Source organism: Pungitius pungitius, chromosome 9, assembly GCF_949316345.1.
Source record: "Pungitius pungitius chromosome 9, fPunPun2.1, whole genome shotgun sequence".
Classification (NCBI taxonomy): domain Eukaryota; kingdom Metazoa; phylum Chordata; class Actinopteri; order Perciformes; family Gasterosteidae; genus Pungitius; species Pungitius pungitius.
The window spans coordinates 6,648,836-6,676,335 of record NC_084908.1 but is presented as its reverse complement, the minus strand read 5'-3'; the positions used below and the strand labels follow the sequence as shown (position 1 = coordinate 6,676,335).

At 40.9% G+C, this 27,500-nt stretch overlaps 1 protein-coding gene across 2 annotated transcripts in view; it reads right to left on the bottom strand.

Moving 5' to 3' along the window:
- Positions 1 to 27,500, bottom strand: part of sorcs3a (sortilin related VPS10 domain containing receptor 3a) — a 196,700-nt gene that overhangs the window by 15,135 nt on the left and 154,065 nt on the right. For both annotated transcript variants that reach the window (XM_037472426.2, XM_037472427.2), the window contains exons 8-20: positions 26,643 to 26,732; positions 26,095 to 26,274; positions 21,338 to 21,484; positions 19,522 to 19,624; positions 18,080 to 18,156; positions 17,109 to 17,200; positions 15,959 to 16,066; positions 15,297 to 15,414; positions 14,792 to 14,925; positions 12,715 to 12,828; positions 10,721 to 10,892; positions 4,649 to 4,835; positions 362 to 495 (exon numbers count right to left, since the gene is read on the bottom strand). In XM_037472426.2, the coding sequence (XP_037328323.1) occupies positions 362 to 495; positions 4,649 to 4,835; positions 10,721 to 10,892; positions 12,715 to 12,828; positions 14,792 to 14,925; positions 15,297 to 15,414; positions 15,959 to 16,066; positions 17,109 to 17,200; positions 18,080 to 18,156; positions 19,522 to 19,624; positions 21,338 to 21,484; positions 26,095 to 26,274; positions 26,643 to 26,732 (1,656 nt within the window). The remainder of the gene's footprint in view (positions 1 to 361; positions 496 to 4,648; positions 4,836 to 10,720; positions 10,893 to 12,714; positions 12,829 to 14,791; positions 14,926 to 15,296; positions 15,415 to 15,958; positions 16,067 to 17,108; positions 17,201 to 18,079; positions 18,157 to 19,521; positions 19,625 to 21,337; positions 21,485 to 26,094; positions 26,275 to 26,642; positions 26,733 to 27,500) is intronic.

The following is a 27,500-nucleotide window of genomic DNA, read 5'->3' as shown; positions in this document are numbered from 1 at the left end:
TGTTCTACTCTGCTTCTTGTTTCCTTACATGCAGTCCATTCAACAATAGTGGGATTTTTAGATTTTGACATGCAGAATTCTTTGGAGAGCATTTGGTGAAATTAGTGTTTGTGTTAAGATACCTTTACGGGCCGAGTGTTTACAGAGCCACATTATTATATTATTTGCAACATGCTGTTTTTGATCCCAGCCTTGGGAGCATTGTGGCATATCATATCTCTCTCTGTCTTTCACTAATTCCTACATAGATATGCTTTAAGTGTGCAATGTGTACATGAGAATGGGATGATACATTCCAGCATACAGTAGCTCCAATACAAACATTAGACTGAAGTATATATTAATGTCCGGGAAAGATTACCTCAGTATTGTTGTCTAGCCACCAGAAGTAAGTAACAGTACGCGAGTGGCTGGGTAATGCCACTGCTGTGATGTTCACCTCCTTGTTCTTTATGACCACGAAGGGAGCGATAAGCCGGACATGCTCCACTGGACCTGAGGAAGAAACCCATAGAGGAGCCGATATTATGCATGACCACTTCTAATGAGGCACAATCAAAAGCATGCTTTTCCTTCAAAACAATTGGCCAGATCACACATCAAAGTCCCTGTGAAGCTTCCATCTGGTACAGAAGTACATCAAGACCATCACTTTTGTTTGACACTTTAGTGCACGGTTTTGCTCACAGTCCAAAGACCTGCACCTTAAGGGAAGTGAGCAACCATCCAAAGGTTTGACAATGTTCTCTGTGTCTTATCTCTGTCATGAAATGATAAGTGTAGTTCATTTGACTTTGCCTGGTGCATTCTGGGATAGGATCTACCCGCCACACCTTGAACTAAATGGGTAAATAAGGAAAGGTTAAATAGACTGCACTGTACAATTGGCCTCTCATTCATCCATTATACTCACACACAAGCGCACACACCAGGAGCAACCTATGCTTTAATGTCTTACCTAACAATACAAAAATGGAGAGGAAAAACTGAGCTATAATCAGGAGAAACTACTTATTTGCTCGAGGGAAGGGGGGAGGATTTTTTTTCAATGCTGCTAACATCATTGGCACTTGACACGGAGGCCAAAGAAACTTCAACACTTTTATGGTTGACTTTAAACATCCTGTTTTTCCCAAGTCAATCGCATAGTTGAAGTGTTGTTACTCTAAACCAGGGTTGTCAAACTCATTTCAGGTTTGGGCCAGATACTGCCCAGTTCAACAAAATGCGGGCCACTAACGGTTCCGCTGACTGGAGGGGATGCAACGCTGACGGTCCCACTCAAAATCAAACACACTTGCACATTCATGTACTTTTTGTTTGTTAAAGTAATAGGAAAATAAATATTTTCCTCTACCATCAAAGCACAATAAAATATATAATGTATGTTCAATCCCAAAACATGAATATGGGTGGGATGTGGGCGGTGATTAAGCGGCCATGGATTCAATCTGGACTATTTTTAAGTACTTCTACTTCATCTCTCCTGAACCATGTGTTTTGAGTACACTAGGAGAAGTCAATTGGGCTTCAGTACAATATACATTTTCCATCTTTTGGAGCGGGTGGCATCCATTTTTTCCCGCGCATATTGCCAAAACCAGAAGCTATTCTATTCGGATTCTGTAGCATTTAGGCCAGTTCAACACTTTTTCACTATGTGGTTTGAGGAATTGGGGGGAGGAAGTTATTGTTTCATGTCCCCAGTGAGCAATAAAAAGTTGTCTTTAGAAATCTGAAATACAAGACAATCAAATGTTAATAAGGGTGACAGCAACAATGTCCTGATGATAAGTCCCTCCCTGAGGGAAACTAAAAATGTCCAGAGTGGGTGCATAAAGTGGTGAAGGATCCTTTTCAGGACGGCAGATCGGTGGTCGGCAGATCGGTGATTTTTTTACCTTTCAATACTTTTACTTTAAGTAGTTTTAAAACTAGTACTTTTATACTTTTACTTAAGTAAAAAGCTTGAGCTGATACTTCCACTTCTACAAAAGTATTTTCAAAATCTAGTATCTATACTTCTACTTGAGTAATGAATGTGAATACTTTTGACACCTCTGCCTACAGCCAAACACCACCTAGAGCTACTGAAGAGGAAACCGCAAGCCCTAGTATCTCCAAAAAACCCTCAATATGTGTCAAAATAGTATCTGCAGATAACCCATGTTGATCTGCTAATGCTAGCATGCTATCTCGGACTTATGAAATAAAAGTACCATGAAATAATTAAATTTAATATTTATGTATTTATTGCCTCATTTATTTATTTCATTATGTAATTCAAATGCATATTTCATGTATTTATTTAATTGTGAATGAAACGGCATTCCATACATATGTGTGTGAATGAGAAAAATAAATATTTTCATCACAAGGCATTTGGTATTCACTACGGTACTCAGAGAAATCATTGTAGTCGTTTTTAGCATTTTACCTAATGTAAAAATACTGAAGACTTATGTCAGGATGGTAAGTGGTTGAATTGAAATGGGCTGAACAAGTCAAAGAAAGACAAACAATCAAGACACAGAGAAGATTCTGCACACAATATAAGGGGGACACATTATTTCCTTGGAAACCTGACATTATACTTTTTTTTAATGCTGTCTAAATTGAGCTGGAAAGCATAGTGATGCTATACTTTGTTGTGTCAGTGGCTCTGAAAACTCTGTTTCACTATAAGAGATCGGGCGACTGTGGATGAGTGGGGAACACCTCGTCCTCCAATCAAAGGGTTGGCGGTTTGATCCCAGGCCTAGCCTGCATGTTGATGGCATGTCCTTGGGAAAGACACTTAACCTAAGCATTGCTCCTGTAGCTGTTTTTACAGTGTGTGAATGTTAGTTGCTGATGGGCAGGTGCCAGTGTGTATGGTGGATCCTGTCATCAGTCTATGAATTGGTGTAAATAGGTGAATGATGTCATGTAGTGTAGTGTTAAAGCGCTTGGAGTGGTTAGAAGACTAGAAAAGCGCTATACAAATGCAGTCCATTTTATTTATTTATTAAATAAGTCAGTTCTAGCCTCAGATAACTTGGCCTTCCAAATCCTATTCTCTGCCCACAGTGCACGATGGTCATGACCATCCTAAGAGTTGTTGTGTTTACCACTGCTTTATTACACAATCCTGAGGATAAGGTCAGGGCACTTCACTTCAGATGAGTTTAGAATGCATTAAATTCATGGTTGACATTTAGCAGGACACCTTTTCGAAGTTGAACCTCTGCAACATGAATACAATGTACACAACCTACACAAATGAAAAGAACACTCTGTCACCATTACAACCCATCGGTGGGAATCAAAATGAAAAATATATATATTTTCTGATTGTGTTTTTTGTTACATAGCTAAAATAAGGCATGTGTTTAATGCAAGATGTAGATATTTTTACCCTTCTATATAGCTGTTGGGAGACTGGATCAGTAGTAGAGCTGTTATTTTGTCAATCAGTGGATTGGCCAAGACACTTGATCCCAAATTGCTTCCACGGCTGTTCCTGTGCATGATTGAGTATGAATTAATGAGATATTAGCACTAATGGGTGCTGCCACCAATGTTTGAATGGGTGTGAATGGCATGATGATGACATGTGATGGAACATGATGTCATATGTATGTAGTCAAAACGGCTTTAGTAGCTACACTCCATTTGCCATATGAAACAGGTCAGTAAAAATGTACTTGTCTTAAAAAAACAGTATAAAGATACCACTAAAAGTCCTTAAAAGAACACTAGTCCTTCTTTTAGCTTAGTGCCGGTGATGTAAAGTAATGTGATCATGGTGTCATTTTGCTATTTTCCTGGATTGACCAGAAAAATATTTCATCCTGCATTAATTTGAGTCATGAAAGGGACACATTACAGAATTCAGAGCATATCTATTGCCCACAACAATCCCTTAACATAGTGACAGCTGTGCCAGCAGCTAACTATTCTAAAAGCATATGGTGCAAATGATTGCAACGTATTAAAAGAGCTAACACTTGGATATACGCCGTGGGCTGGGACTGTGTCAGCTTGAAGCATTGTAAGAATGCCAAATGAGTGAAGTGCAGTGTCATGAGAATTAGCCATCCAGCAGGGCACAACCGAGGGAGAGACTTTCAAAAATCATGCAGGGACCGGCAATACTTCAATTCTACAACAGCAAACAAGCAATGAAATGTGATTCACAGATCTCTCTTTCTCAGAGAATACATGAAACATGCACGTGAAACATTAAATGTGAATCCCCCCTTCCCTCCCACATACTCACTCTGCATAAACTTCGCGCTCACCATTCATAATCCAACTAACTAGCTAGCCACTGCCAACATGCAGTAGCGCTCGCTGCTGTCTTGGTTTGATTGGCTGCCTGGGGCCCCGTGTAACATTGACGAGTGGTGCAACTGAAAGGCTGACAATACGTCAACCTACATGCAGCACAAAGCTGTACCAGAGCAAAACAGAAGGTGTGTCTATGGATTGGCTTCTATTTGCACAATGAATTATTTTTTCTACAATGGTAGGATCTTTTCTATCCCAGCATGGGCCTAATGTCTCAACATTCCTTTCAGATGAAGTGCAGTCCCAATCAATCCAAAAACACCTAAAAATCTTCTTACCAAAAAAATGTACATGAACATGGAACAGCAGCACTTACATGTGACATGCAGGAAGAGGGTTTTGGAATCATAACCCAGTGTGTTCTCCGCTAAAGCTGTGACACGGAAAATTCCAGCAGACTTGTAAATGTGTTTGATCCCCTCCTCGGTCCAGCTCAGGTTGGAGTAGGAGACGGCTGTGCCATCACCAAAATCCAGTTGGATGTTGGTGTGCAGAGAGTCACCCTGAAACACAGCAGTGCATCATTCAGTTACAGATGAAAATCATGCACAGACATCACTTTCGCAATTCAAACCACCTCACTTTTCCCCTCGGGATAAAAATAATTATAACACCAAACATGTTGATTTACATGTAAGATTGATATACAGCACACTAAACATGTATTGGAGGAAAACAATTCATTTATATTAATGTACCAAGTACAAATGTTTAAATGATAAATTTTGTATTTAGCTACTGCACTGAGCTGCTGAGCCATATACTGTGTCTCCCTCAGAAATAGGTAGAAACTAAAAAGAGAGCTGAATAAGAGTTGACTAAGGGTGCTTTGACATTGCATCCATTTGAACTCAGGTCAGTTTGTCCTGTTACTAAGGTTTGTTTGGCTCGTGTTAAAACTGTCAATCAAACCCAACAACTGAAGCAAGACTTTGGTCACAGTTCACTTCTAAGCAGACTCTTAAAAGCAAACACGTTGGTGGTTTATTTGTAGTGTGAAGGCACACAAGGTGGTAGCGAGCGGCGTGGTGGTGCGCAGGTCGCTCGTGTCACGGTATCGAACGTTCGGCCGTTCGCACCGGACGATGCGCTGCTTTGTGAGCTGGTGAAGCACCGGAAGGTGGTGTCCCAGACAAAGAAGGTATCCTCAGGGTGAAGGTCTCCTGCTGAGACACCACATGTCTCAGCAGAGGAGGGGGGGAGGAAGAGGGGGCTGGTGAGGCCCAGAAGGTTGGTGGGGAGTTGGGTGAGGGGGTGAGTGAGGCCCAGCTGGTCGGTCACGGGAGGGAGGGGTTGAGTGTAGGAGTGGATGGGTGGGTGACTGTAGCCCAGTGGGCAAGTCTCGTGTGTGACGGAGTGAAAGAGGGGATGGGTGGGGTGAGTCGGGAGAGTGACTGTAAAGGAGTTCAGGGGCGCTCGTTGGTGGGATGGGCATCTCCGACAGCGAGGAGGAGATGGAGGAGCTTTAAGGTCCCCCACCTGAAGAGGTAAACAAGGGGCAGTAGAGGAGGCTCTCAGGCAAAGAGGGGGGGAGTCGAGCAGAGGAGAGGTGGGGAGTCAGAGTCCTCTTCAGGGTGGGGTTCTGCCATCAGCATCTCCTCAGGTGGGACGGTCACCAGCAGGTACGGGGTGAGGCAGGTGAAGGAGTTCCTGCTGGCCACCGAGAATGAGAGGGGAGTGAGGCTGGAGGACTACATCGCCGACGTGGACAGGTTTGCTCGCGCCACCTGACATGGCAGCACGAAGAAGGGTGCTGGCGACTTCACCCAGCAGGAAGTCTTTAGACTGAGGAAGCTCCTCCTCCAGCTTAACCGGGAAGGGTTATTGTTTTTTTTAATCTAAAAAATCTCTATCTCCCTCCTTTTATAAGAGTTCACATCTCATTGATGCACAGCTTCTTCCCCAGTTGTTTAAAATGGTGAGCTATGCAAAGGTTATAAAAAGGTAATCAGAAAGTGGACCAGAACTGAAATACAAATATGTCATTTTATTCCCTTAGATTGTACCTAATAACCTCAACGACAGGTCATAGGGGGACGCAAACACGGCTCAAAATGAATAGTGTTGGTATGTAACTGCTGTGTAAACACACAACTTTCTAAAAACGATTGGTTTGAATATTGTGTTTCCACTTATCTGCTTTAAACCCTCTCCTGCTTATGAGCTCTCTTGATTTACTTATCTTAAAACATCTACTCATCATCAGATTCATTGTCAAACGGCTAGTGCAGGCCGAACTGCCCCGGGCCACTAGATGGCTGTAAATTGACCCATTTGGTATCAGGTGGATCTACTTTAAAATGAAAAAGGTGACCCCACCACTACACGTTTGCATTAAAAAATGGCAGTAAGGAATAACTCAAGGACACATTGTATAAGGATTGAGTAGCCAAGATGATTTTCCTTCTCTTCCTCTGAAGAATGTGCGCTTTTTCCCAAGGTTAAAACTGTAAAATAAAGATTCTGGTTATCATTTAAATTGTAAAATCTCACAAAACGTTGTTTAGAGTCATTGCAGACAGCTGGTTCATTTAGAATATAATTCATGAGTAACGTATTGGTTGCAATCACCCTAGATATTGTCTGTAATGTAAATTATTTCATTAAATGATATCCTTGTATAAAATGTAAGTAGTGTAGCTACGTAGGCATGTGTTTCAGAAAGAGGTAGAGATAGCGTTTTAAATTCATGCTGTGTGTATAGGCAGCACACAACCATGTTTGACTTGGCATGGTGTGCAGGTCTTTAGCTGCCTGCACAATTTCCTCTGGGGATCACATCTGGCACTATTGGAGGATCAGCGTACAGTGAGGGTTGGGGGCTCCAGCTGCCACTGCGACCCAATCTCAAACCCCCAGGCCTGTGAACGCAAACTCCCAGACTCCCCTTGGCACACTGTGGGGCGATGCTACTGGGATCTCTATTTGTAACAGCATCTTTGCATTCTAGCTCTGCCAAAAAACACAATATAACAAAAGTAATACACCTTTTGTCATTTTCTCTTCCCAGCTCTTTTGCTCCTTACATCGCACCGCTTCCTGAATCTCTCCTTTGTTTGCTACTTAGTGTGAAATAATGGGAGGTTTGATTTAAGCTTCTGGGGATATTTCATGTCACTTTGCCTAGAAAACTATATTGTTAATAGGCGGGAGGAGAGAAAAGACAACAGCTAAGAACAGAGCCTGACAATGCAGGGATTGTAAAGAGCTGTAATGAGTTGGCAGCCAAACCGGTTTCTGGCCTTTTCCCCTTCTGCTGCGTTCTGCGTTCATGTTTGCTCTCTATACCCGATGGGATCCACTTATCTGCATGAGACTGATGCCGACCCGTCTCTCTGAATGTCACTCTTTGTGTGCAGCACCTCCAAAGACTGAGCAAATCCAAAGACGTCATGGATTTAGGCTGGGACATTGATGTTGGGTCACAATGAAAGCGCTGTTGTAAAGTCTGAAAAGGCTTTGGATAAATTTAGTCGGTATTTGTTGAGGTGTGTGTCAAACCACCATGTCGATGTGATGGGCAACAAACCAATAGACGGCGACAGTGAAGAATTTGAATCAGTCGGTTTGGTTATTTCATCAGAGCAGTGACGATAAATATACACACGTTTTGTGGATATTATACAATAGTTGAGATAAAAAAAAACTTTTAGCAATGTAAATGTAAAAGAATGTTATTTTATTTTTTCATTTTAATCATAATGGTTCAATATTTGTATTGTTTTATTTATAATTATTGTATTCTAATAGATTATTCTAACACAACTTTATTTTTGATTGTGAACTAAAAACTAAAAATATATTTTAGATATTTTTTATTTTATAAAATATATGAATCTATTTTGGCTTTTGCCTAGATTTTTCTTTCTTGTAATTGAAGTACTCAGACAGTAATATCTGGTGTCTAAGGAAGCTTTAGATCTCTTGCGATAACAAATACCTAATGGGGCTTAAAATTATTACATTACAATGCTTAGTTTACTACCTGCCCCTTTTGAGAACTTATATTAACTGTTTGTTAAATGTTCACTTTGTATGTAGCTCCTTTATTCCAGCAGTTAAACAAATCAGGAGGTCTAGTACTATGCCAATGATTTTGAAAATGAGCACTACTTAATATTTTAGGTGGGAGTCCTCAGTGGCTGAACCTGTCATGTCATGTCGGATTGCAGCGTTTCCTGGCAGGAGTTTACATCTAGCTTTTCCACTGGGGGAGAAATAAATTCTACGAAAAGATAACATGAGCAAGAACAACTGTTGAACATTTTCTCCCAAATGTGACTTGAGTGTGAAATAGAGAAGTGATTATTGCACTGGGGAAGCTATGTAATGTGGCAATGGTCACACAATCAGGGACACTATATCAGTTTAATTACTGACTGAAGGAAATAAGACATTATTATAGCTTTTTAAGCTTTCATACAATATATAAACAAAAATAACTGCATACAAGTCACAAAAATGATCTTAAACTTGATCAGTGCCAGTAAAAGGGAAGCCAAAACACTAAACCAAGAGGTAAGTTGGTTCTCAGTATGTCACTGTCTAAAGTAATCAGTTGTACGTCCATTATAAAAAAGGAACCAGTCCCAGCAATCCAGACTCAGGTGTTTTTGTCTTAACAATCGTGCCCTGCAGCTAAAGGAAATGTTTGGCTGGTTTTTGTTTAGCTGTGATTACCCACATAGCAGAGTGCACTAATGTTGACTTTGCACCAAGAACACATTAGGTAGAACGATCACAGACAAATAAAAGGAAGATGTAATATTCAGACAGCTTTAGGTTCTGGCTGAAAAGTGTAATCTATGTTCATAAAGCCTGCAGTGATTGATTTATATTCTACATTATATATCCAATTCCAAGCTGCTTATGCAAGTTTTTTTCTTTAGTGAGTACGTCTTTATCGGATATTAGGAATCTGTTTTTGCTTATGAGCCACAGGAACTATCCTTCAAGATAGTTAAACCTCTTCTCATTTAAGATAAAGCTTAACTTTCCTCTTTGATAACTTGCTGCTGGCTCAGGTAAGCCCGGACCAGCCCTTAGATACGCTTCTATTGGCCTAGACTGCCGGAGGACTTCTTTGGACACACCAAGCAACTCTCTCCTCTCTCCTTTTATAAGAATTCACATCTCATTAATGCACATCACCAATTCATCTTCTTCTCTGGAGTAGTTGTGCTTTCTTGCATGCCAGGTTTCCATAGATCATGGTTATATGTGGACCCTGTTCCTGCCTCCCGAAATGGCCCGCTGACACCTATCGCTTCTAACACTACTATCTACTAACACTCCATTAATCCCTTCCTACTATTCCAGTAATAGTGCCATTACAACATCAATGCAAATCACTAACTTTGTTTCCTCTAACAAATGTCTGAAATGAAGTCTTTCATTTGCATTTCTCCCCTGCATGAGCACATTAATACATACAGTACTAGTCAAAAGTTGACACATTTTCTCATTTAATGCAATGAGAAGGTGTGTTCAGACTTTTGACTGGTACTGTATAAGTATAAGAATATAATTGAATTTTGACCCTAAATAGTCTACCAGTTGGTAATTAAATCATAAAGAGCCTGATTCAGCAGCTTCTTACAGTCCAACTGTAAAGGAAAAAGAGGATCAATCCATTTGTGCTTTCAATCCATCTTCTTACTTCAGGAGAATAAATCACCATTTATACAATGGTGCACTAAATTTGCTGTATCATCACAGTAGCCTCTTTGCTGTAGCCTCAGAAAAGCTAAATGACAAGATAAGGCAACTGTCAAAGAATACATTTATTGATTAGAGCACATAAACACACAGGAGAATCAAAACAGGACCAAACATAGCATTATCTATTATCCTAGAACCGTGGCTTATCATGAATCCCAAGTGGCGTGGAACCAATGATTAAAATTTTAAAAACATGATTTGACAATAGATACGACTTGACCAATCTTGTTTATAGATCATTAGATCGAGGACATTATACAAATAACAGAATGGGACAGGAAGCAAGTCATGGCTGTTCATGTGGCGCATGGATAATTCCCCACTTGCTCTTATCGCCTCACTCACAGCACCCCCAAACACCAAATCAGCTTCATTCAGCTTCTTATTGAGGTCAAACATTACTATTTTGTCTCAGTTGCATAGCTTTTATCAACCTTTTGGTATTGCAGGTGTCAAAATAAGTACTAATAATATTGGAAACATATTTTTTAATATAAAATGTTAAAATGTAATATAAAATCTTTAACTTAATCAACTGGATACAAGCATAATTAAAAAACTGTTAATATATTATATTGTTATATTATTATATCATATTATATAATAAATTGGTGCCTGAAGGAAATAAAAAACTATTCAGCCAGACAAGTAAAGCAGCCTTGCTTACCTCATCCAGATGAACCAAGAAGGTGACATTGCTGCCCAGGTTGGCAGCGAGTTTGCCGTCTTTGATGGTCAGCATGAGTCCTTTGGGAGGTCTGTTGGGGCACTGCTGCTTTCTTGCCGTGTACATTTCTTTAACTCCTTTGGTGCAGTTGTTCAACACCACTTTGCGGTACCTTCAAAAGATCCCAGAAAATTGACATTATTTTATATTATTAAACTTTTTAAGTTAAATCTTCTCAAGTAAATGCACTCCTTTCATTTTGGAATGACTCCCTGAGGTGCTTCATGAGCTCTTGGTTTGAAAGCAATGATCAGCAGAGTGATGTGTCAGACCAGCTGTTTGGGTTTTCAATGGCAAAAACAAACTTGATGACAACTGACAACACAAGCTGTGTCAAAGAAGACACCTTACAAAGCATAATCACAGCACGAGAATAAAACCCATTCAGTTAAGCTCTGCAGAGTGTTGGTTCCCTGGTTTGCCTCAAAACAAACACACATCTTGCTGCAACAGTAAAGAGAATGGAGTGAAAAGAAATGATAACAAAAATATATTTGTATATATATATATATATATATATATATATACAAATATATATATATATACAATATATATACAATTATATTTTTTTAAAGTATTGTTCTTCGAATCTTTATTTTATTTTATTTTATTAATTTTTATTATTCTATTTCTTCCGTTGGACACTAAAACACCTTCACACTTTCAGCTATTAAGACCATTCAAATATTAAAATGTTCCGCTCTTTCAGGAGAGGGGGGGCTATGACTTTTCAGCTTTTTAGCTCTTATAATTTAATTAAAATAAATTAAAATCATAAACTTTTAACATGGTTTCCAATGGAGTTCATTTTCAAATCCTCTCAAAACTTCTTCAACTTTTCAAATGGCACTTCATGGGGAAAACATAGCCTAAATGAAGCTATAGCTATAGTTGTTGCCATCTCCTTTAAATGTGCTGTATTCCTGCATCTAGCCTTCTACTGGCGTCTCATGCGACCCTCCTCCTCCCCAGCACCATTCGCCTTCTTAGATTTGGCACCCAAATGCATTTCTAGCCACCTCCTGCCAACTCCAGCAGAATCTCCAGCACCCACCAGCAGTGTCTGGACTCTGCGGAGGGGATTCATATATGGCTTTGGCTCAGGGCAAACACAGCAATCTCAAATCCCCCCGCTGAGTTCAAGAGCCAAATAAATTGTGCATAACACATGACATACAGCATAATACATGTTAACTAATAGTCACTCCCTTGTCTCTCCCAATTGAAATAGGAGAGACAGCATTAATCCCACTTTGGATCGAGCAGATCTCATCTAGAAAAGTTGAGTTTATAAGACGACAAATCTTTACAGACCAGGTAGCAGAATTCATGTCTTACATTAGAATTGTTCTCCACCCAAAACCAAGACTGTGTCTGCCCCAATTCCACCACATAAATAAAAAAAGTAAATGCAAGAGTAGTTATAAAACATAATCATATAGATTTATTTTGACTAACTGAAACCTGCTCTGTCAAAACGAACATGTCAGTTTAAATGAATCAACAATCCAGTCAGGATTAAGCCTCTCTTAAATTGTGTGAAGACCTTTTCTTTACACAGACTTCATACTTCATTTAATGACTTTACCAACTTACAGTTTTTGAGTGAAATGTGCATCAATCTTCTCACATACTGGAGATGAGGCTGTTAACAGCTTTGGGACTTGAGATGCAATTGTGAAGACTATTTATAACATTGCTTACGAATGTATTTTTGCTATCAGACTATTGGATGCCCACATTTTTAGCCAACATGTTAAAACCAGATTGGAAGACTTTTTGTCACACATTATCTCATCCAGTGCAATTTTAATCATGTTATATATGTTCTCTGTATCTGGTCAAAAACCCTGCTTGAGCATCCCAGAAATCCCATCCAAAACAGGCGTGTTTGTGCAGAGAAAAAAAATGCACATAAACCAAACAATCCTCACCCTGTGCTGTTGAGGTAGTTTTGACCCTGGCTGCAGCTTCTGGAGACAGTGGAGGGGTTGAACCAGAAGGAAGGCCGACAGTTCCCGTCGCTTCGCCGCTCATATCCGTAATCACTGTCAGAGAACAGACACATCCCAATGGCACCTGATTAATATCAGCACATGAGAGAGGGACATATTGTCGTACATTGTGTTCCACAACCCTGTTTCATCTATATTCATTTGCCTTTGTAAAGTGTCTACTGACCACTCAAAGCCCTGCATACTAGTGCAATTCTCCCATTCACACATACGCCATGATTGCGGTGGAAACATCGACATGGGCTACCAGACGACCAACTATTGATCTTCTGACTGCAAGACCCGCTTTGCCCCTGACCCACTTTTTAACAATTGTTAATTTTTTATGAATCAGCATCCTCCTCCATAGCAGAAGTTTGTTATATTACATCACTGTGTTTGTTTATTTTCACAATGTTGTTTTGTTCGCTTGGTTTGCATCATTGAAGCAAATCAAAGCCTCTCCACTCAAAAAGAACATTGTTTTCTCCAAGAACCTCTAGAATGCTCACTGTCAGGCCCAACCACTTTGAGTTGTACACAAGCATAACTGATATAATATGAAATTTCACTACTTGACAGTTTTTGATACTGCTAATTAAAGTCTGTATTCAGAGGATTTGCACGACAAGCTTTGATCTTTGGTGAACGAGCCTCATGTACACGTGAACACAATTAGATGATGCAGAGTCCAATTGTTTCATGCACGGGTAATGACTATACTTCCGCTGATCGCATGGCAGCCAGAGTATTAACACCAAAAATTGTTTTTTCCTGTACTGTTTTAAAGATCTTAATTTTAAGCAAGCTTTGGATATTTCTCCACAGAAAAAGACAGCAGCAGAAATGAGACTAGTCACATAAAGAGAGCTAAATAGCTTTGCATTAGATCAATGGAAAACATTTGGCACTCTCCAAAAACTAACTGCTGTTTGTTGGGATGGCTTTTTTCTGCTCTCTGTCATTACAAGATAAAAAACACAACCATTTGGGGATTTGCATACAAATTGAAAGTCTTTACACCCAAACATATCGTCTCAACCGAATTGCAACCATAGCAGGCCAACAAAAAGACCGACATTATGAGCAAATCGGGCAAAACAAACCCAAATTTATGAGATATTGGAAAACACACAGCAAATAGGGTTAATTAATGAGAGACGTGAATAGCATATGCAATGGATTCCAATTGAATTGGCCTCAAGATGAAGAGTGGAAATGGTGCTTGCATAGGACACATCTCCTGTCAGAGTTGCATGCTGATGCGCTATTGACCCTGTGAACTCAGAAGAAAACACACTTGTTTACTTCTCATAACACTTTACATATTTCTCTTTCTTTTAGTGATTCACCAGATGCACCTTTACAATTACATCCGTGTGGATGTAAAATAAATCAGTTCATATCTCTATCTCTCTCTCTTTCTCTTTATCTATCTAGATAAAGATATATTTCATACATGCATTTTGTGTACCTGTTTTGCACCAAAATTTGCTCATAAAGTTCTGGGGTCGGTATATTAGGAGTGAGTTGTTTGTAGCTACTCCGAAGTCAACAACGTTTGGTCATTGGCCCTAGGCTTTCAACCATGATGCTTAATGTATCCCTCTATGGTGAGCTTAAGATGTGTCAGGTGTATTGCATATAGTCTTTTCAAAATAAACAATTTTATTTCCAATTTCATGAGTTGGGAGTGAGATTAGGTTGAGCTGTCTTTTTCACGATTTAGCAGTTATACAGAAGTTTTGAACTCTAGCGTAACATTTAAATGCAACAAAGACACATTTGGCAGCTGGTCAATAAAAACAAATTGGCATTAAAGTAGTAGTAACACATTTAAAGATGAGTGAAACAACCCTTGATTTAAAAGGCGTGAATCTCAATGCGTGGCAGTGTTTGAGAACAACGTTGTTAATGAAGCTTTCTGTTGCAGACAATGCAGAGAAACATAATCCCCCTCGACAATTACTAGGGAAGAGCTTTTGAAAGCTTGTAGAAAGTGCACGCACCATCTTACCATTCAAAGTCATGAGCTCGACAAATACAGGACTCAGCTGAAAGGATACTGGAGTAGTCCTCTCCTAGCATGCAGTAGTTTCCAGGCCTGCGCTTCATGTAAATCTGTTTTTGCCCCATCACACATGGCTCCCCCTGTTGGCAGAACAAATACTGTGAGTGTTCCGCCTTTCCCCCGAACATTAAGGGGCGCCCTCCCCAAAGAATCTTTCCCTTTGCATTTAGTGCCACATCACAACAGAAGTCATTCAAAGTTAGCTTTCCTATAGAGCAAGTCCCTACATTTATTACACAAACTGTAACTATCTTGCCACGATGTGCACACAAACCCACACACATGTGAGCGCACTACCCCCAGCGATCAGAAAGTGCCCGTTGGAAAATGTATCAGTGTCTGTCCTCAGCCTCCCTCCCTCTCCAAAGCTGTGAAGCTATGGGAACAACTGCTGTTAATTCTTTTTATAGCAGTGCTACACATCCACAATATATATTTGCATGTTTCTTACCTGGTTGTGCAGGTGCCAGGTTTGATAGTCTTCCTCTGTGCATTTCCCGCTGAAAATGGACTTGTAGTCGATCTTGATGAGCTGCCATTCAGAACGATGGCTGAAGTGTCCAAAAAAGCTGCAGAGGTCAGTGATACAGTTACTATTTCTCACAAGCAATGACATGATGACAATGTGTCATCCAAGTAATGTGACATTAATTGTCTCCCTCTCTACCCTCTTCATTTCTTTACACAAACTATTCTTTATTTTTTTCAAATGTATCCACAAAAACGTTGTTTTTGATTGATGTAACATGCCTTAACAACTGATAACATAATGGAATGTTATCAGGACAGCCTTACAGTCGCATCACGTCACATTCAAGGTCGGTCTGATCACAAAATTCATAGTTTACCCACCTCCAATTTTACCACCACAGCCCTGCTAATATCCTCAAAGGGCTACATGACCCATTAAACGCCCTCAGAATAGTGCCTTATCAACGACTGAATTCCCCAGAGCATTTGTCTTCCTTAAAGGCCCTTGATATTTTGCTGAGAACCAAAGCCAAGTGCTCCACAGAACAGAAAAACAAACATTCACCCTTCACTCAACCCACAAAACTCTCTATAGAAAAAAACCTTTTAACGTGTCATCCAACCTTTTTTTTCTGGACTCACGTCATGATTTGGTTATCGGCCCCGGCCTCCACCAGAACTCCATCCACGAACAGAGGCACCAAGGAGAAGCTGTGCTGGGTCCACTGCCTCCCCTCGTCAAAGCTGACCCTGTGTATGTGAGTCAGAACGCATTCCCATCACAAACACAGCAACAACGATGGCTCGGGGATAGACCATGTCTATTAGAGCCTGGTCGGGGGGTGGGGGGTTTAGTTGACGATCAGTGCAATTAGTTACTGTAGCTTTGGGTAACTTTCAAAGGGCTCAGCATTAAACGGATTTTGAAAAGACAGACTATGTGGTTATCAAAGCAAAGCTGCAAGCAAAGGTACAGCATTGAGAAAATGCCCAAAAAAGAAACTTCACAGGTCCTGGTCTGCACACAGGTGAAAAAAACAAGACCAGAATAGAACTGTTTCATGTTGAACTGCAGAGGGAGAAGGAGACAGTGAAAAAATGAAAACATTGGATAGCTTTCATCATCAGGTCCAGGCTCTATTGATTCTGACAGCTTATCAACATGCTGGTGCTGAAGTGAGAACAAGCAGGAGTACCCAAGTCTGACACAGGTTGAAACACTGCTGAGGTCTGTGCTATGTGAAGAATGCCCTGCCCCCCCCCCCCCCACCCTCCCACACCCACACCCACCATCTGAATTGGCTTAAAGCACTGACAACAGAAATGTTAAAGTGTTGACATGCACCAATAATGAAATTCATGCTGTGAAAGCTATACTGCTCCATTGCTGCTGAGCATTGACTTTGGAGCTGCACAAAACATTTTTTTCACTTCTCCTACCCCAACACACCTAAATGGGTTGGGACGGGGAAAAAAACCCAGTAGTCTCCATTTGACTGGTTGCAAATGGAGAACGGATCTCATTTAGATTTGATTAACCTGCACTGAGGCAAAGCATAGCCACCCGATTTGGCAAGAGAAAGGCAATGTGTAAATGAAACACTCAAAGTGGGGGCTCAGACGGCTGGCTTCTAATGATACTTAGCTTCAAAAAGAAAACCTTTTTTTGCACCGAACCACAGTCAAAGTTCATCTGGATCCAATGATACAATAATTATGACTGTAAAATAAGTCTAAAGAAAATAAAAAAAAGCTATTTACGAAAAGAAACAAGTGTTCTAAATGGACATACCACAAGTGTCTGGTTGGCACAGATGGCTGTTTGACAGCAACGATGGCCCCCCCTTTGTCCAGAAACCAAACGTTGTGCTCCTCTTCAAATATCTGAACAGAAACATACAGAAATGATTCATTAGAGAATACAACACGGAAATATATTACTTTCATAACCGACTACGAACGCTTACATAAGCAATGGATCATTTTCTAAATAACATGTTATACACTGATGACACTGGGCTACAATGCAGGATTCACCCCACCAATCAGGACTAGCTACTCATTCATACCCATTCATGCAGGAACAGCCTGCAGCAGCCATTTGGAGTTAGTTGTCTTGTCCAAAGACACGTCTACATGGATGACCTTCTCATACAAAGACGACCCTGCTCAAAGCAAGGTGTAGCTGCTTTTTTGTTGCATTTTGGGAATGGGCGTGTGAGATATATGTTTTACGATGGTGGTGAGTAAAGGAAAATCACCCCAACAGCCAACAGACAAAGCAGTACTGCTAAAAATGTACGGTATGCTAATGGTTTCATGGCAAATGGCTCTAAAGTATCCTACAAACATCCGCATACCTAGCTGTCCAGCTTACCTTGCTATAGTTGTTCCCTAGCATTACATCTAAGGCCAGGAGTTAGATGGCTACAATCTTGTGTGGGCTATTAGCACATTGCATACAACAAAAAAGGAAAATCTGGACTGGTACACCCACTGTGTAATATTCCCACACGGCATGAATAGAATTCCCTCTTAATTCATCTTATTTACACTTGTTGTTTACCAACTGCAAGATATTATCATTTTTATTTGGAATTTCTCTGGGTTTATGCTTCTGAATTGGTTGCCTTTCTTGCGGTCCTTTCCCATGTGGTTGTATGCCATGTGCCAATCACCAAGGAAAAATGTAAAAACCTATTTGGCAATACGACAGATTCTGATTTAAGTTGTGATTCGGATCGATCCTGCTGTGAATCTCACCTGTCTCCAGCTATTGCCAGCATCAGATGAAATGAACATGCCAACGTTGTTGTAGGACAGCTCTGCTCCAATATTTCCTGCAGAGGACGTACCAACAGAACAATGACAGAATCAATCTACAGATCACACAGACAAACACATGCTGTCAATCACACTTGATCAATGTATTCACGGTTCAGCGTGTTGTCCTCAAAGATTGAATAATACAAAAAGGTTAACACAGTTAATTTTTAGGGATCAAATGAGGCAACATCATTTGAGACCTGGAGGCAGTTTGCAGTGTTAGAAACATACTTCCTCTAAAGCTTATTTTCCTGCTGTGTGGAGCGAGTGGACTGACTTCTTCCTCTGATCTGCTCCACTATCTTGGCCATGGCTCAGTGAACGGGCGTGTATTTGATCTGGATGGTGTTTGTCATGTTGGTGAGATGATCTCTGCACCAGCTGACGTCTTAAAAGGGCGCAGTGAATCCCGGTGTCAAAGCAAAGGCCCATCGACGATCACACAGAGACACATTGTGCAAGCATTATCAGCGGAGACATATGCAAAGACAGATCCAGATTGACGGTGCGTGCTCACACAAACTGACACTTTGCCGAAAAAAGGGCCATGGGGCGTGGCCCCCGCCTGGAGCCCTCTGCCCCAAAAATAAATAACTAATAATGAATTACACAATTCGTCAATATTTCTATTTTTGACATACAGAATGTCCCCGGGAGTAAAATACGACATTTGAACATAGAGATATGCTTTTCCTGCACTTCCTCCCCACCTGTCTGCATGGCTCAGCAGCACATGGGGCCACGGTCAAATGGCCCATAGGAGGCAGACCTGTGAGGCAGTTTAACCAATTGCTGATCAAAGATATAAATGTGTATCATACAAATTAGCCAACCAACGTCCTGAAATAGATTCAGCTTGCCTATATGATATGCTTATATTATACTAAATATCAGTTTATGATATAAAGATGATATTATACTGAATTGCCTTTGAGGGTAAAAAATAGATTGTTAAGGTGATATTTATTCCCTCTTTTCATCTTGAAACAAATGTTAAATATTCAACTGCAAAGTAGTAATGCTTTTTGATGCCTTAATTGTTTTGCTTTAAATCATACTGGGATGTTTGGCTGACAGACACTGCTCTACTGTTTTTTATTATTAATGGCTGGGCCATGTGACATCGAGAGAGGAGATACTGCAGAGAACCGTGCCCTGCGTAGCTCAAAGAGTGACTGAGACAGTAGCTGAGGTGAAAAGGCTGCGAGGGGCCGCTAGTAGCTGACTGGAGGATCACAGCACAACTCTCCATCCAAAGTACCTTGCATCCATGATTTGTACTACAAAAGAAGAAAGGCCTTTTCACAGAAAATCCCAAGGCTGCTGTAATAGAAATAAGTTCTGTGAAAGGGTTTTGTTGTGTGAGTCTTGTCTCTTACCTGTGGCGACTATGATACCCGGTGCAGTGGCCTTGGTGGAGATTGCTCCTGACAAGTAAGGGTTCTCGGACATCTGCAGTTGGAGATGAAGTGAGCAGAAGGGCTGCAAAGGAAGAATAATAATGTGAATGGGGTCATTTTGTCAAATACTCAGTGCTTGAGCACATATGTTTGTTTATCTGGAGACAACCCACAAACGGTGAAAGAAGATAAGCTAGCTGTTTCCTTTTCTTCCATGGGCCTTGAGGAACTAAAACGGAAGTTCTATTGGACGGAGATTTCATGTTTATTCTTGTATGACAAAACATGAAAAAGTTCTAACGGGAAATTCAAAATCCAAGTGAAAAATTAAAAATGAAGATCTGACGGTTTTTAGGTTAAAGAGAAAATGAATAGATTGAAAAGGCTTTAAAAATAGTGGCTTATTCATGTGAAAAGTTAATTTGCATATAGTTTAATCTAAATGGCGTGTCACCTGACAGCAAATATGAAATTAATCAACTGTGTTTTCGCTGGTAAATTCTGAATCATGAAATCCACAATCATTTATGATTATAGGTTCAGAAATAAATTGTAGAGCAAAAACAAAAACATCATAAACAAGCCTGATCCTTCGTCTCCTAAGCAGAACAAACTGTGTCTTCATACATATTTGCTAATTGGATTTAATGTGTCATTAATACAAACGGGGATGCAATTTACATTGAATGAAGTCTCCAGGGCATGCACACAACAGAACACAATTACATTTGTTCACAGAGCAGAAAGAAAGTTGTGTCTGCTCTCATCCCTGCTGCAGACAGCGTGTCACGCTGGTGTAAGGACATCAAGGGCAGCGGGACTGAACAGGGTAATCAAAAGGAATCCATGGCGGTAATTAAAATGTCACATGAATGCACAGTCACAGGGAACCTGAACCACAGCACACGGCCACAAAATCATCTCTTAAACAGCATGGAGTCGTCCTAATGTCTCCAACCTGATTCCTCCCAACAGGCGCCCTGTGAGTTTTAGTTGGAGGGAGGCTCTCTAATGAGCGACAACACATTGTCGACGCATGCGGCGTATCTAGATCATCCGTCGTTTACCATTTTAGAAACAGACCATCTCATATTGAGCACTACTATGAGATTTGCTGCAGTATGTTGGAGTAAAAGGCACCACTAACCTTTTATAGAATCTCTTCTCTTAGTTCATATACTTTATTTCAAATCCGCTTATTTTCTTCAAACCGCTTTTTTCATGAAGGGTTTATAAGTTTCACTAAAGGCTTTTCCAAAGGATAATACAATAGTTTTTAGTTTGTTTCACACACATTACAAATAATGTATAAACACATCTTTCTATTGCCAAGAACTGAATGGATGGATAGTGAAAATCAATCTGCAGCTTACTTCCAGATGGTCAGTGGTAAAAAAGTCCAAAGAACAATCCCCATGATGGACTGAAGAGCAAACAGCTTAACCACAAACTGGTAAAAATGTTTTTTCAAAAAATCATTCCAGCATATACCATTCAGCTGATGCAGAAGGTAGAAAACGTTTGTGAAGCTGGCAGTACTAAGACATCACTTCCTGTGCTGTGAAACGACGCGAATCATCACTTGGTGAATCATAGTATTTTTGAAGTTGATACAGAAAGGTAGACATTCAGAACTTCCTTTTGAGAGGATGGTGATTATTGTGCTTACAGCTAGGAGCAGATTGTGATGGTTTATGAGTGTTTATAATGCATGGGCTCCACAGACTGGATAAATGTTCTACATCACATTGACTGTATTTTTTCTTTGAGATTCAGTAAATGTGCAGTATCTTACCAATATGCAATGAATGTCGTTGCCATCCAGGTCAGTGGGAGGAGCCTGCAGGAGCCTCCACTCCCGGCCTTTATTGTAGGTCATGTAGGTTTTGACCTGGTTGTCTTGCCTCTTGTTAGCAATCAGCATGCCTTTAATTCCTGCGACCTGACGGACACAGACATACACAACAGGGTGAATCCCATTTGTACCCTGTAAATGATGTGAATCTTTCCCATTACTGCTTACTGCAAATATAATGATAGCATTAGAAAGGGCATTTTGTGCGTACAAACTCAGCTAAATGCAAAGGGTGTGCTTATCCTCCTTTGCTGCAGCTCACAGTCTGGCAGACAACATCAGCAGAGACGCCTGCATCATTTTATCCTGTGCTGAGTTTTATCTGTAATTATATCCTAACACATCTCAGCAATTCTGACAGCAAAAAAATAATCGCCCCCGAAGGGTGGCACCTTGGCTTTTTCCTCAGTCAGTCTAAACAGCTCAAACGCCGTTCACACCAAAAGCACACTCACATGTACCCACAAATATACACACATCTCTCTCACGAAATCCTCCTTGTTGGCTCTCAGGTTTGAGACTTATTTCTCAACCAAACCAAAGCGTGCTATATGCAACGGTGCGGACAGAGTCACTCTGAACGGTTGCCATAGTGAGGGGCTCCAGTCCGTCCCTGAAGGCAGCACGTCTGTATAAGTGGCACTAATAGGCAGCCCATTTGACATTGTCATAGAACCATGGCGCTCTGGATGGATGCGGCTAACAAGGGTCATTGCGTCATCCAACCCAACATGTCAATTATTTACTGCACCCCCTCTATTACATCCGCATGCACACACACACACACACACACCTGCACACAAACAAGAAGAACAGCGTGTCACAACCAGCATACATTTCTCCATCCGTCACTCCCACCTCCCACACTCTACATTCTAGACAACAAAGTGAAGGACACAGGCATGGATCTCTATTTTGCACCTCGGTAATGACGTTCCAAAGCAATCCTGCTGAATTCCTGTAAGTAGAGATGAAAAGAGGGGAGGACATTGTGCACCCAGCATGTGGCCAGAGACAGCTATGTTCAATAATCTCTGCTGCCATCAGTGAAGCACGAGTCAGGTCTCTGACCACACACGTGGTAAGCTGTGAAACATCTTTCATTCATTATTTCTAATGCTTTCTTCAAGCCTGTTTTAACATAGAGGACACCTCTGGAACTCTGTTCGGATCTAGTCCCAGCATGCATCTCAGTCCGCTGTGCAGACTTAATCAGATTATCAAAAAGCAGGGATTTCTAGTATTCATTATTTACTTTACCTCGAATATATTTGCATACAAATGTAGCCAAATCACCTCAATTAATTAATTCATGAATCTGTGAAGTTCCAAGCCAATCAAATAGAAAAAACAACAGCAAAAATGAATCTCCTGTTATTTTGTTTCTTGTTTGCATTGCTTGGTTTCAGAAACAACATGGACTTTTTACATGTGTTAAACCTTTAGGCCTTGTTTTACTTATAATCATGCACTTGTGTATGGAATTTTTTATGCCACCCTTCTCAAAGCATATGTTTTTCTCTTTGGAATAATGTATTCCCCTTTATTGTGCACCAATGACTACCGTGGGCTCCAGAAGCTTTTCCTTCTTTTAGTTCTGATCACAAGTTCTTGGAAGCGTAGCTGAAATCTTTAATTTGCAAAACCGGAAGCTAATCAGATTTTAACGATAGAAAATAAATTTAAAGAGCCGGAACAAGAGCACATTGGGGATCTTTGTTTGATGAATGACCGTCACTTTAATCAATTGTCAGAACTAATTTGTTTGAAATTAAACTTAATTTCCACTGTGTAATAATTGATCAGTTAAAAGTGTGGCCACTTATTTTTAACCTAAGACAAAGAGTGTATGAACTTTTCTCACCTCACAAGCAAACAGTAGATGGACTGACTTTGTATTTCTCCGTATTCTTCTTACCACTCAAATCCCTTTGAGCAGCAGACATACTGTCAGCCCATCAGAGTTTCTGCATCAGACCAAAACAATGTGGTAAATGATGCTAAAAGAGGCTAAAAGCGCCTGTAATGGAGGAAGGAACTGCACAGCAGTGATCCATCCTCACTCGTCAGTACAAAAGATGACACTCAATCAATTGCTGACAGTAAAATGTTGCTTGATTTGGCTTGGAACTGGGATCCAGCAGAAAGCTACTGCATGTTCACTTTAAAAAACGGAGAGGGACTTGAAAAGTGCTGCATTCACTGGATTGTTGATGCTGTGGTAGTAAACCACGTTTCTTTATCAGAGTTACTGATTTTCATGGAACTGAAATGGTCACATTTGATGAGAAAGGACATTACTGAAAATTTCTGAAAATGTTCAATAGATCAAAAGAATGGCAGCCAAGTCTCCTACTCAGTAAGGTGGTGACTTGAATCAAACATAGGTCAATTAGCCGTTAACTTAGGTGAAGCAATTTAGCATTTTACAATGTATTTTATGGCTCATTTGTTGAATCACAGCATTGTAGGTTTTAGGAGTGATAAAAGACAAAAATGTCCCAGATAAGTATTGAAATTATGACCATTTAATACTCTCCAAAGACTACAAACCACTTCAAGTGGTCAATAAATCATTCATAGCTGTTTCTAGTGACTCGCTAAAATCATGATGATTTTTGCTGGAGTGAACTCAAACCCCTGAGTGACGATTGTGGGGAGAGCCACCTGCTTAAGTACCTCGGATTGAAAGGAATGTCAGAGGTTGAAGTAGAGCCTCCACAGATAATTGGTTTGCAAAACAAAGGCCTGTGATTACAGAATGTGTCCTTATCCAATCTGATTGAGAATTAAATAATTCCTCCAATTCAGGAGATGATTGCACAATTTTCTCTCTGCAAATAGCATCATTTATTTCAGCAGGGGAAAGAGGGGCCCTCTGGGAGGAGACATGGCGTCGAAGTGGAAGAACAAAACAACTTCCAACTACTTTGGTGTCTCCTCTGTGGAACATTAGGTCTGTGAGGTGCAGTTTGTGTAATTGCAATGAATGGGATGAGTTCAGTAGCATATATCTTACCTTGTATAATGGGTCGGATAGCAGGGTGTCATCTATCTCTTGTTTAGGTTCTGTTTAAGAACGAACCTGTGACCCTGTGACAAATGTGCTTAAATTTTCGTCTCACGTTGTGTTGCACTTTGAAGGCCCTTACTGCTGCATGGTTAGGCAAGATGCTCACACACCCTGTGCAGGAGAGTTCAGGCATTGTTAATTACCACACTGCTGCTGGCCAACATCTCCCTTCCTTCACTCTCTCAGCCACACCTGTGCGTATCGGACTGATACACTAGGTGCACCGGTGAGTGAAGAAGGAGGGAAGTCTACTCTCCTGCTATGAATACTAACGCAAACACATACAGTGGCTAGCCAGTGAGTTAACGAGGTCATTAAACCTCCAGTGGTCCATGGCATTGAGCCCCATTAAGCCCGATCGTAATACTGCATATGTCTGGAAGATGGACGACGACGGCCTGGAATGCAAATCTGCACGTCAGACAAGATTGTGTGAGAAAATACTTTAGAGAAACTTGCACGGTCATCACCATGTGTTACACTGATCCCTTCTTTCATGTGAGGAGACGGTGCACTACCTCGGCTGACAACAACCACCTAGTGGACATAGTGGAGCATTTAGCAACCCCAGTTCAAAAACAAAAACATAACTCCAAGTGTTCCTGTCTACAATTACGAAGAAGCAGTTGTTAGCAATAAGAATCAAGTTCAGACAGGCAGCGTTCATGCACTGCTCACACACAGTGTGGTGTTAAGGGTCTCACAACAATGGCCCTGAAATATGTTTGCTCTCAGGCAGAAAACTTGTGTCGCCATTTTTAGTCAACGTGTTTTTTTCCTTTGAAAATGAATGTGATTGGTTGTCATTTTCACACTTCTCGTTGGGTGGGCTGTGACTGTTTTCCCAGAGATTCGACAGAGGTTTAGCAAAGATCCCGCCATGGGAATACGCCGTGACAATAACTGTAACAGGTGTGGATCCTTGGGGGGTCCAGAATGACAATAACACAGCAGGTTCGGTTGCAATACTTTATTTTATACTTTCTGTTCGTATCGCTCAGTGGGCTCCCGACATCCAGCTCTCCCGTCTGGCGGCTTTCTCTTCTGTCCCGCCGGATCGCCCCTACTGAGGTTAAATACAGGGAGACCCACACAATTGTCATTCCCTGCAGCTAAAGGCCAATTGCCTCCGCCTGGCACCGTTCCCTGAGCCACTCCCCCTCTCTCCCCTCTGCAGCCGAGCCAAACCACGCCCGCCACCCCATAGGCCAACTTGGAATGTCCTGTGGTGAAGGTTGCTTGTGGTCCAACCAGGAGCTTTACAGCAAACCCACTTTAAATGTAAGGAGGTAATAATTGTTCCAATGAATAGACTCTCAGAAAGATCAGAGGCATCAGAAGGATTGTTTGTGTCACATTTATTTAGGCACCCTTCTGAGAGACTACATAGTCTATTTAGGGAATCCCCACGAAAGATGGAAACCAAATGCACATTTAAATAGAAGCAATGACAAAAATAAATGTTTCCACACAATTGTGTGTTGCTGGATGCATGTGCTTGCACATTATGGGGGATATTAAGAAGTAACGAGAAAGCAATCGTCCCTGTAGCGTCCCATTGATTCAATCGATGAACTAATTGCACGTATCCCCCCCAGGCTGCATAGTTTCATCAGGTGCCTACCTCGTACAGATCCAGCATCTGGTTCCCTCCGATGCCCCTAGTGGTCTTGACATTTTCCATGGCCAAGGTAAAGTAGATCCCTCTTGTGTCAGACAAGTACAGGTTATAGGTGTCATTCTGGTTCCACTCCTGCACCGCTGCGAATACCTGCTTCTCATCGGTGCTGACGATGTGCAAGTCCTATCAGGCAGCAGGGAGAGATTAACAGAGGAGGAAGAGGAGAGGTGACAGTTTAGAACAAGCTGAGCTTGTGGCAGGTCTGGTCATAAGATCAATGCTGTGGTATGAATATAAATGTTTGTCGTCATCCAGTAATGTGTTGAGGCCTACTCTCAGTGTGCACAACTTTGAAGGAACATGTTTTCCAGCTTTTAAGGGGAAACAAACTTAAATTAAAATGCAACTCCTGTAGATTATGTTTTTTTTCACCAATATGTGTCAATTTCACCATTGTAATGGCTACCAATTTATAAGATCTCAATAATAGGAACAGGGTACTTAATTGACTTACATTAATAATTCTTAAAAAAAGAAATGCTGCAACTTACCTTAGGCAGGGAATATTTGGGCAGTTTAATTTGTATGAATGAGTCCCTTTTGTAGGACACATAATAAGATGCTCGTCCAGATGTAGGAACCTACAACAATATGAAAGCACAATTATTTGAATGCGTGGTGTATTACGAAAAAGTGAAGAGTCAAAGCAAGTGTCGCTGTCTCTCCCTCTATGTGCTGCTGGTTTTCCAGGTGCTGCCGGATGCACATAGTGATCTCCTGACTTGCATTCAAAAGATGCTGCCCCTGAAGGTGTCAATAAACTTGGTGGTTTCAAATTGGGCTTTGTTAAATATCTGGGACAATCAATAGTCTCATTATTCTTTGTCAAGAGAAATCTTTAAGTTGGCCTATCAAGTTGCATCAATTGGCTTATAGAAAGAGAAGTCATATGGTTTAGACTTTTTGCAAACACACTGAGCTGTTAGTTGTTAATTTATGTGGCAGGATGACACACGGCCAGTGGATGACATTTGCCTGGAGGACACCGAAGCGGGGCACTTATATGTGTAACACATGACACACTTTGGCCTCGTATCAATAATATGATTATAAATTCAATACATGGGATTCTTCAGACCCAACGTGGGGCTCTGCCAAAGGGACACAATATCAGTGTTAATGTTGTATGATGGGCTGGTTCTTTTACTGCTCTGAAGAAAATCGGTTTGAAGAGCAAATATAGCCAACTAGCAGTGAGCAGTGCAGAACAGTCCCACATGAAGTGAAGGTGATCGATTGGCAGGGTAACCAGAGGTGGTTTGAACTTTAAGAGGAATTGGTTTGATTGATTTCTTTCCCCATCCCTTTCAGGAACATTCGTCCATGTTAAAAAGTAGGTGTGCTAAAAT